General features: G+C 53.1%; 1 protein-coding gene across 1 annotated transcript in view; it reads right to left on the bottom strand.

Annotated features, from left to right (window-relative positions):
• Nucleotides 1-10,453, bottom strand: part of LGR6 (leucine rich repeat containing G protein-coupled receptor 6) — a 112,902-nt gene extending 102,449 nt beyond the window's left edge. Inside the window, exon 1 of the mRNA XM_082069278.1 lies at nucleotides 10,256-10,453. Within this exon, the coding sequence (XP_081925404.1) occupies nucleotides 10,256-10,452 (197 nt within the window). The 5' untranslated portion in view covers nucleotide 10,453. The remainder of the gene's footprint in view (nucleotides 1-10,255) is intronic.
• Nucleotides 10,454-11,121: the final 668 nt, after the last annotated feature.

The following is an 11,121-nucleotide window of genomic DNA, read 5'->3' on the forward strand; positions in this document are numbered from 1 at the left end:
ACGTGACTGATGGGTGGAAAGAGGGTGATGAGCTCAGGATGCTGGATCTGGCCCCGTCTCTGTTCTCTCTGCTGCTCAGCAACACTGGGAGTTCGCTCCAGTTTCCACCCCAGATTCTGAGCCCTGCTGGGAGCCACCCGTCCCTGTGCTTCTCACAGCTCAGGCACCAGGGACTTATTTTTTTGATGGCCACGGTTTGCCTGGCAGTAATTAGAGCGTCTCAGAAAGAACGATGAAAATGTCTGATGTCATTTTTTTTTTCTGCAAAATATGCTCTGGGATAGCTCCTCCTGGAGACACCAATCTGGGAGTCAGAGCAACCTGGATTTGGGAGTCATGCCTGCATGCAGGACTTCTTCCATAAAAGCCCCAGAGCTGTCAGTGCAAGGAAGACAGCTGGTTCTGCTTTCCCCATGTAGACAAAACCTAATTCCAAGCTGAAATTTCCTGAAGACACATGTTGTATTTCAGGATCTTTTGGTGCTACTTTCATCTCCAACCCACATATTGCAGCCCTATAATAAGAAGAATAGTAATAATAATAGCAATAATAATAATAATACCTTTTGTATGTACATAGCACCTTTCATCCAAGGATCTAAGTCACAATTACAGCCCCACACATTCCTTTATATTACAGCCCTATAATTCTAAGACTGCTCAAGTATCCAGACTTCAAAGGGAATGTGGATTTCCCCTCCAGCCCAGTCACGGTGCCCAACATGCTGGAGATGTTTCAAAGGTGTTTCGAGGGTGCCTTGGCAGTAGCCAGAGATAGTCAGAAGAGCCTGAGGAGCTCTCTGAAGCTGAAATGAGCCTTCATGGATTCTTTCCTCCCCTTTCCTGGCCACTCTCTGGTCTCTCTGGAAAGTCTGTGTGGCTCTGGGGTGAGGACGATGCTCCCAAGAAACCCTTGTGTCTGTACGGTGGGAGGTGAAATGATGGAAATGGTGGTGAAAGGAAAAACAAGTGATGGCACAAGCTCAGGTGACTTTCCAGGTCGGGCAGAGCCCATCGAGTTTAGGTCAAAAATAAACTCACAAAAACTATCTCCACTGACAAAAGAGCTGGGGGCAAATGGTGGAAAGTTTCACTGTAAGCTCTTTTTCACAAGGTTTTAAAGATTTTCCAACTATCTTGAAAATGAAACAGAGTATTCCTTTTGGGGTCAAAGCAAAATGTTGCAGGGATACCCAGAGCCAAATATGTTTTGTTTTGGTTTGGTTTAATTGCATGGGAAACCTGACAAAAAAAGTCTATTTGTTTAACCCAAGCCAAACTTTCCCCTCCTTTTTTAGTTTAGCCAGAGACCTAAAATAGCTGTTATTTACCCCCAAACGTTCAGGAAGGAGTATGCTAAAAGCAAGGAAGCTTCCTATAGAAAACAGATTAAAGGACGGGGGTTTGCAGAAGCTCCGGCCAAGCGGCAGTTTACCAGCTGGATTCGCTTCCTCTCTGGGGTTCACCAGCGCTGCCCATGAGCTGTAAAACAGCTGCTGGATGCGGCTCCCGAGGAGCGTTTCGGTCTCTGCTCTGACTTGCGGCTGCGTTCGTAAGCAAGGAGTGATGAGGTCAGTGGACATGAAAGGCAGGCTGCAAATCCGAGAGTTTAGTGCTGCTTTTCTTCATGTTATGGCTGAACTAATGTAAAGCTCAAGAATTTTTTAATAAACCTTTAAAAGGTATTTGAGCTTGAGAGGTCCAGACATGTGGCTGAAAAGTGCGGAGAGTCTCCAGCTCTTCTATAGCACTGTTTTAATCAGTTGATCTCAATGCACATTAGAGACGGTTTTGTTATTAGTGCTTTAATGACAGGGAGACTGAGGCACAGGAAGAGGAGGGAATTTGTTTGGGGTAAACCATAGGAGTGGGGCAGAGCTAGGAAACAGTCCGTGTTTCTCGTGCTGCTCTCCAGTCCTCTGTATGTCCCACCTTCACTGTACAAGAGCCAAAGCTCATGGGCACCTGTCCTTTCCCAAAAGTCTGAGTCTTTGTGCCCCTCTATCCAGAAGCCCTTTCCACAAAGCATCTGCAAGGTGGTCAGTGGAAAGTCATCCCTTGGAAAATGAGCAGGTTCACCTCCTGGAATCGCCAGATGAGCCAGAGCAGCTCGAGGAGGAGCAGGGCAGTTCTCACAGCGTGTGCTGGCTCATCTCAGACACACCACACTAACCAGCATGGGCTGCAACACGTTTCCTCTCCCCCTTCTTCAATAAATCAAGGCTTCCAGCGTTCATGTTTTTGTCACTAATAAATCTTGCACTGTCTTACACCACATGAAAGCACAACAATACCTTAACCGACAGGCACTTCCCTGTGCAGGACTGCAGCTGCAAACACAACCTGCAGCACAAGAACCTGCTGTTTTGGCCCGGAGCTGGAGGGAAGCTGAAGACAGCACATAGAGCGAGGCTGCCCCTGAGCTCAGTAGAGCCCCGCACGCTGTTGCCAGAGCACATGTAAAACCGCTTTGTGCAACAGGCACCTCGTTAATCTGTGGAACTCATTGCCACAGGAAATTAATGCAACAACAACAGTCTTACCTGCACCTATAATCAAGGTCCTGTCTTGGTTGTGGTACCTTTGGTTCTGCAAATACAACTCACCTGACCCTAAGGGTACGTCTCTGTCCTTTGGTACCTGGGGCACATGCTGCTCAGGCGGAAAACCTCCCAGTGTTGGGGCAGAGCCTTGGGACAACATCTGGGACAACAACTTGGGATGACACCTGACAACCCCCACGACCCCGTGTACAGGGGGAATAAAGACTTACAGTGCAGCTACGTGACTCTGCACCTCATTCCTCCCTTGGGAAGCGCTAACTGAGCAGCAGAAGCAGTTCTCATGTCCATAGTCAGACTGACGCTGGGCACTGCCTGGAAAGCCAGGGCGATGCTCACACGGCTACTGCCTCTCTCAGCTCTCGGGCACTGGGCAGCTACTGGGGACATTGCCAGGTGTTTGCTGCGTGCAGCTGCAGGAACAGGTGTAAAGCAAAACTGCAGAAATTGTTCCCTATGATCAGATTTTCTTCTTGTGTTCTCTGGGAAATTTCTGCTTGAAAGTTCAAATGCCTTTCCTGCTGGTTTCATGCATGCAAAGATGAAAATTTGTTTTACTAAGGTTAAGAACTGCTCAGTATTGGGAATTATCTTAAAGCTGCAATAGGCAATCACATCCAGAGTCATCCCCACACCAGATAACCTCCTCAGGAACGTGACTGTGCTTTCAGATCCCGCAGGTCCCCGAGATCCCTGGTTCTTGGTCACACCGTCACACCCCAGCAGGCACCGTGGCCTTGGCTCAACTCACTGGTCTGTGCACAAGGCGCCACCTGCACTGGGAGGTGGCACCGGGCAGGGGAACGTCCCGGGGGTTGGTGGCTTGCAGGGCTCACTGTTGTGTTACAAACCTTTGAACACGTGTGGGGCATCCTCCAACCGCCCTCCCTGCCCTCATGCGTGCAACCCCCTGCTCCCCCACCCCTTACTTGACAAGACCATGTTTCTGCTCCTCTTCCACCCCTGTGGTTCCTCTCACAGCACGCACAGCCCTGATGGGATGATGCAGTGCTTGGGCTTCACCTTCCCTTTGAACAAAGGGGAATGTTACTAATTGGTGCCCCACAGGGATGTTCGATGCTGGAAACTATCCTGTCCCCGCTGGGGTCTCTTTGTAGTGGGACCTGTGGCTGCTCACAAGAAGAGACAGCAGGTCCCTTGAGCAGGTCCCACACTTACAGGTGTGTCTGACTCACTCCTCTCCCATGGGAGACGCTTTTCATTTCCAAATCCTTCAAAGCATTTTCAACATCTATGGGAAGCTGCAAACAAGGCCAATGGAGACAGAGACCTGCTGATACCTCAAGCTCCTGATACCCTGGGAGGTTCCTCTGTCATCCCATGGAGAGAAGGAGGCTGGAGAGCTGCCCTCCTGCATCACCGTCAGCAAAGCCTGAGCTGGTGGATCTGGGAAAGGTTTTGCATTACACCTTCCTGGATCCTTGATGCATCCCTGCAAGACTGGGAGCACCACTGTGTCCTCCCCTTGCTCCCCACCACTGGTACAACTCCTGCCACCACTCGGGCTGCAGCCTGGCTCTTTTAACTTGGTTACAACACCAGACGCCCATTCTTGGTCTTGCTTTTCTTCATGAAGGCTGTTTCTTATCTCTCTTCAGCTCCTGCCAAACTCAAGTCCTTGTCCAAGACCGCAGGCTCCTCCCAGCCCTGACAGTTCTTCCTGATGCTTCCCCACCACCTTTCAGAGCACTGCTGAGGTGATCTCTGTCCCATCCTTGGCTACCTGGCCCCAGCTCCTCTCTGACTCCCCACAGCCCCTCCTGGCTCCCTGGCACCCAGGCAGAACCCTCAGTGGCCTTTGGAGCCCCTTTCCCCACACAGAGCTATTTTGCTGTGGTGCATGAGGGTGGCTCATGTTCCCATTTCAAGGTCCACAAGGAGCCTGGCCCACGTTGGGTGCCTTCTGAGCTGTCTCAGAGCAGCACTGTCTGTCTGTCCCATGGGAGGCCAGCTTGCTGAGACCCAGCCCACTTCTCCAAAGATGGACCTGGGGGAGCAGCTTATTCCAAAGCAATGGAGGTATTTTGGCACCCCAGGTGAAGTGTCTGGGCTCAAAGGCAGCAGCACCCCAGCCCTGCTGTTGGCAGAGGGGTGATGGAGGTCCCTCAGCCCCTGGTGCAGAGAGCTGGTAAGTGCCATGCTTCCCTTTCCCTCCTCCACCCTCCTGCTGCTCCCTGACCCAGGCAGGTGCAGAGCGGGAGAGGCATTTGCAGCTCCATTGCTGCCTTTTGGCACCAGAGCCTCTGCCAGAATCAAAGAGCTTTTCAAAGAAAAGCCTAAACTCCTTTAATCGCCAGCTAGAGCTCCTCCCGCACAGATCTAAGGGCCATGAGCTCAGTGTTTTCATTGCCCTGGGCAGATTTATGAGCTTATTCTTCAAGGGAGGGAGAGAGGGGAGGCTGTGGCATATTACTTAGCCTGGGGGGCAGGCAGGGAGGAGAGGGGGGAGGATGGAGGAAGGCATTTGCAGTGGAAGTGCACGGCGGTGCAGGAGCCCTGCTCACCATGGCCAGTGCTCTCAGGCATGGCAGGGGGGCAAAGCGGGAGGCGACGTGAGGAAGGACCAGCCCGCTGTGGCTGGAATCCAGAGCAGCTCCCTCCCACCCAGCTCCCTGCACAACCATTGCAGGCGGAGGGACTGTGCGGACACGGTGTGCCTGCTGCCCGCCGGCACCGCTCACTCCAGCAGACGAGACCAGGAGCCGGGCATCCCTCACTGCGGGAGGGACTTGTCTCCTCCAGTCCCAGCTAAGCTGCCCTCGTTGCCATTTGCAGAGTGAAGAAGTGGGGGAGTGTTGCTGGCACTCACTGTTGTCCACACCAGAGCACAGCCCCATCCCTGTGCACGTTTGTTCCGCTGTGCTGCCTTCCCCACCGTGCTGCTCGTCCACACACCTGTTCCCTTCTTGCCCGGGAACGCAGCACTCACTACCTGCTGTGCAGCAAGTGCAGTAAAAGTCTGGCTGCTCTCTCCCCTACACAGAGACCTGGGTGCAAGTTGCTGCTTTTGGGATGGGGCAGATCCTGCGTCTCAGCTCCTGCAGCCCAACTCAGACAGTGCTGCGCTGAGAAGTGGACACCTGCTCGCATCCAGCACCCGGGACCCCCTGCAGCCGCTCCTGAACAGCCCTGCAAAGGATGCGTCTTTCCTTGTGAACTGAAACCTTGACAAAGTCTCAGCTGTGACCTGTGGCACTAAAGCCACAGCCCTTCACCTTCACCTGTTGTAGCTGGAAGCATTTGGGGGCTGCAACCCTTTTTCATGGATCAGCCACTCTCGGGAGAGCACAGCATCCCGTGAATCCCAGCAGGACCCACACTGGGACAGCAGCAGCCAAGTAGAGAAAACGGCTGCTGCACCCAAGGTGTTTCCAGCTCATGACTTCAAGAGGTAAAATGGAGCAGAGCTTATGGCAGAGGAGGGGGCTGGGAGATGAAGAGGCAGGAAGACCTGCCATGAACCTGAGAGATTATCTCCCAGCTCTTTTAATGGCTCTCATAAACCTTATTCCCCACATCTGGGAGCCCAAGCTCATGTATGTTTGTCTGTGCTCCTGCTGTGGCTGCTGTTCATGCTGCCAGGCACAACATGCGTTTTGGAGGGTGAGACTGTGGACTTCTGGCCATGTGAGGCAGGAGTGATGTTTCCCATTAGTATTCCAGCAGGGAAGATCAAGCACAGAGATAGCCCGTAGTGCATCAGTGTGGCCCCTGGGACACAAAGGTGGCTTTGGAAATCCTGTGCTCTCTCATGGCTTGAGAAGTGGAAGGGTCTGGGAGCTCTCTGGGGTGAGTCTGCACGCTTGTGGTGTGTTTGGATGGGTCCTGGTGGAGTGCTGGGGCTAATGTGGTGACCATGGCATGAGGACAAGGCTGTGGATGAGCCCTGGTACTGGACAAGCATCAGCCACAGAATGGTGACCCGCTTTTGTTTGTAAAGTTACCTGGGGCAGGAGAGCAAGCATGCCCCCAGGAAGGACCTGATTTACACCTTGCCTTGGGATTTGGTGCTCTTTGCATTTTTGGCTACTCCTTCTGCCTCCCTAGGGTGTGTGACTGTCACCTAATACCCAAAGGCACACAAAGGTCCCTGTCATCCTGCAGGAGACCCCATGTCCTTTCCAGCCCCCTGCAAACCCAACATCCCTTCAACCCCAGCAGCCCTCCCCGCAGCTGCCGTGCCTGCCCGGGCTCCGACGGGTCAGTCACCAGCCCTGTATTTCAACTGGTGCCTGGACTCCCCTGGCAGCTCTCGGGGTGCTGCCCATTTTAGGGGGGCTGTGGTGAGTTCTGTCCTCCTTTTCGCCAGATGGGAGCTGCAGAGAGGCAGAGTGGGGCAGAGAAGCAGGGAAGGTTTTGGGCAAAGGGGGGCTGCCTGCAGCACTGCTGCTCGTCCTACTCCGACTTTCAGATAGGGCTCTGTAGTCAGCCCCCAAACACAGAGCTTTGTGGATGCTTAGAAAATGCAAATATTACAAAAGAAGCATCTTCCACCCAGTCTTTCCCTGCACTAGATGCAGTGTTGTGTGACCAGGGATGTGTCTGCCTGGTTTCATTACCAAGCATCCCTGCCTCCTGTGGATCCCTGTCACGGGTCTGTGTGGTACCCGATCCCATAGGGTAGCTCAGGGAAGAGCAGGAGTGATGTGGGGTCCTGGCCCCAGACTCCCATTGGGATGCTAAATTCCAGGCAGTGGCTCAAAATGCCTCTGCAAGATGAGAACAGCCCTGAGAGCTCCTGATCCCATTCACCTCAAGGGAAACAGTGTGTGGAACAAGAAGCTTTCTGTCTGGCAGCCTCCTGAGAGCCCGTGTACATGCCTACTGGAGAGGCTTCCCTGGGAAGAGGTGACTTGCTTCTCTCCCATCTCCCTGAACACAGCTGCAAGCTCACTGACGATGCCTCCATTGGAAACACTTGGTTTGGGATGAGTGGGATTAGGTTCAATTTCAGGGAGGCTCAAGAGTGAGCAAGGACAGGGTTCTTGGAGAGAGGCAGACACAGTGGAGACACAGCGTTGTCAGGATGGGACATGAATGTGAGCTCATTAGTGGTGAGGCAGCGTCTAATCAGACGTTATTACGAGGATCCTTTATTTTGCACCTGAGGGAGTCCTGCTCTTCATGGAAAGGAGTTCCAGCAATTTGCTTAGAAGACAAGGCATGGAGCAAAGGAGCTGGGACGGTTTTGGAACAGCTGCCCTTCAGCTCCGTGCTCCTTGTTGCCATTACAGGGTTTGCTTTTCAGCACTTGCAGCTCTCAAAAGAAATCTAGGCATTTCTTTACATATCTGAATGTGGATTTAAAGCCTGAATTTACATGAAGATCTTAGATCTCTCTCGAATACCCATACTTTCTACAAAACTTATGCTGATTCACTTCGAAAAACCAGCCCTGACTGTACACCTTATAACTGAGAAACTAACCTTATGTGACATTCTGAAGGCAGCCCAAGAAAATAGAGACAGAAACAGGGAGAAAACCCAGCTCTCCAGGCCTCCAATGGTTTCCAGTTCATCCTGCCTTCCTACCTCTGTCACATCTTATTTAATTCACCAGCCGCGTTTAACGGATAGGCAGCAAATGTGCTGTTTTTCCCCGAATAGGTTCAGCTCTAAGGGGAGGAGGAAAACCCTGGACCCTTCAACATCTCCACGGCTCGACCCCGTGGCTTTGGCACCCGGAGGGTCCCTCCAGCCTGGCTTTCCCTGCGAGGTGACGCCGGGGGGGTGGCACCACGGGCGCAGCCCCGCAAAGGGCCGTCACCGGCGCCACCGTGCGAGCGCCGCGGCGGCTGCAGCCGCGGCCACCGGAGCTGCGGGACCGTCCCGGAGAGCGAGAGCCAGCGACGAGCCGACCTCTGCCAGCGGCGGCAGCGGGGCCACCTGCCGCAGCAGGCCGACAGCATCTTTAAGCACCCACCCGCTGGGTCCATAGCCCAGGGCTCTGTGTCCCTTCTCCGGCCACCATGGCCAGGGTAAAAGTGGCACTGAGAAGCATTTAACATTGAGATGTCCCTCAGTTCCCACGGTGGAGCTCTCTGAAGCTCTCAGCCCGAGGGACTGATCTGCAGAGACGACGGGCAGCATGTTCTCTGCAGAATCGGAGCCACAGGTGCCCCGTCTTGTGGTGGCCGCAGAGGTGGAGCAGGTGCCTGACAGGGCTGCTGCAGCAGCATCAGTGCAAAGCTCCGCAGCCTTTCACTCTTACAGCCCGTGTGTTTTTAACCACCTTCATCAGGACATGCTCAAGAGCTGCAGTGACTTTTAACTCATTGGTATCTGGCTCCAAACTTAGCTCCTGGGCATGTGCAGGGGGGGCAGCTCTTCACAGGACACACCTCATGTGACAAGTGCTCTGTGGTTCCCACTCCCAGGGAATACAGCTTGCATTACACGATTCTTTCGTCTTTCACACTCTCCACTGAAAATTGCCCTTTCCTGTAATATTTCTCAGCTGGCCCAATACAGCTCTGGCCATCCAATGGCTGGCACAAGACAGAGCAATGTTCTCCTCAGGCAAGCAGGAGGAGCAGAAAAGCTCTTACCCAGCTGTGGTAGCTTCAACCTGGCTTTGCAAAGCCCTTCCTGAATGGGTTAAGGTGCTTAGCATTAACAGTTGAGAAACTGCATCTCAGGACTATCCAGGAACACCAGAAAGCCAGTAACATGGTCTGTACACCACACCTGGACACGAGCCCCCTCTCATCATGATGAGCACAAAATGAACATCCCCAGCACTGCCTGGGGGCTACCAGTTGTCCTGTATGATGCTGGTACACATGGTCTCCCTTAGCAGAGCCTTAGCTGCATCCCTCCCTCATGGGGAAAGCCAAAGTCCGTACCAGCCCACCTGTCACAAAGCTGAGCTTGGTGGCTGCAGCACATTCTGTGAGTAAACTGACCAAGTGTCTTTCCCTGCTCATGCCAGCGCCAACCTGTCTGCCTGAGAGAGGAATTTTCTCTCCTGGTCAAACCCTGAGATCCTTCCATGGAGTCTCTTGCACATCCTGGGGACATCCTCAGTCATCGCTAATCTGATGGCATCACCGAGACCATCTCTGGGGATAGAAGTGAACCCATGAGTCCCTGTGGTAGCTCAGCCTTTTGGGGTATTAATAACAGAAAGAATAGGAAACATTCAGATAATTAAGAATGTGTAAGTTAAAAATACCAACCAAACCAAAAAGCAAAGCCCCCACACCTCTTATAAGACTTTAATATTCATTCTAAAGAGGCAACTTGGGCACTGCTGGTGGCCAGCTCAACCCAAACTCCTGAAAGACACGAGTTATCACAGCTATTGAAATGTTTGACAGAAGGATCCCAGAGCAGTTTGCACTAATTGCTCAGTATAAATACTCCATTATGTTCTCAGACAATCAGAATCTACCCAGCAAATCAGCTCCTCTGATCCAATGTAATCAAGAAGCAAAGCATGCATAACATCGCAATATAAACAGCATTTGCAGAGGGGTGTGGGGAGGAGGGGAAGCTAGCTTAGCTTGGCAGGTCCCAGAGTAATAGCTGACTTTTTTGTTGTTGTTTTGTTTTGCCTCTAATTTCCAGGGGAAATTTAATTTCAGGAAAATGTGGCGCAAACTTCCAAGCTGGAGGAAAGCCGCAGCCGACGAAGAAAGCGTTGCAAAAGAAACAGCGAGGGCTGTACTTACAGGTAAGCCGTGAGCGGGCTCAGGTTGGCAGGCACCTCCGAAAGCCCCAGCTCGGAGCAATCCACCGAGAGCATGATGCCATCCTCTTCGCAGTGGCACTGGGGCGGGCAGGCGGGCGCAGCACCTGGCTCGGCGGGCAGCGCCTGGCAGCGGGCACAGGAGGCCAGGAGGACGCCCCAGAAGAAGATCTTGTCCATCCTCGCCCCGGCCGCGGCCGCGGGGACCGTGCGCGGCGCCGCCGGCTGCGCTGGGTGCCGGGCAGCGGCCCCGCAGCCTCGCGCGCAGCGGGCAGGGCGGCTGCTGCAGGTCGGAGCGTGGTGAGGATGCAGCCAGGGAAGGGAAGGCATTGTTGAATGATCTTGGTTATTGGGTTTCAAGGGCTGGGCAGGGGCGTGAGACACTCCAATGGGAGGAGTTAAACTTTCTACTCTTTCCCTCTCTCTCTCTCCCTTAGAGCTGGCAGGAATTTCATTCAAAGGGAAGAAAGAGGGGAGGAAAAAAAAAAAAAAAGGAAAGAAAGCAAAAAAAAGTAACCTCAACAAATAAAGACCTGTTCATAGCTCTGGGACCTGTGCTTGTTTTGTAACAAAGTTTTTGTGAGATAGCAGGGCAGAGGAAGGCGAAGCTGGTTCCAGCAGGGCAAAGGAGTATAAATAGGGAGGCAGGAGCACCCAAGCAGCACTTCAAGGGCTCCAGACTGTTGGACGCTGAAATACAACCCTGGATAAAGGACTCTGTGTGTCTGCGCTGGCTGCTGAACCCAGCTGCAACTGCAAAGCCAGGGTGCAGCTGGGGAGGAGCGAGGAGCTCATGAGGAGCTGCTTGCTGGGAGTGACCATGCCCAGGGCTGTCGATCTGTCTGTCCT

The sequence above is a fragment of the Streptopelia decaocto genome, assembly GCF_964273445.1.
Source record: "Streptopelia decaocto genome assembly, chromosome: 19".
Taxonomy (NCBI): domain Eukaryota; kingdom Metazoa; phylum Chordata; class Aves; order Columbiformes; family Columbidae; genus Streptopelia; species Streptopelia decaocto.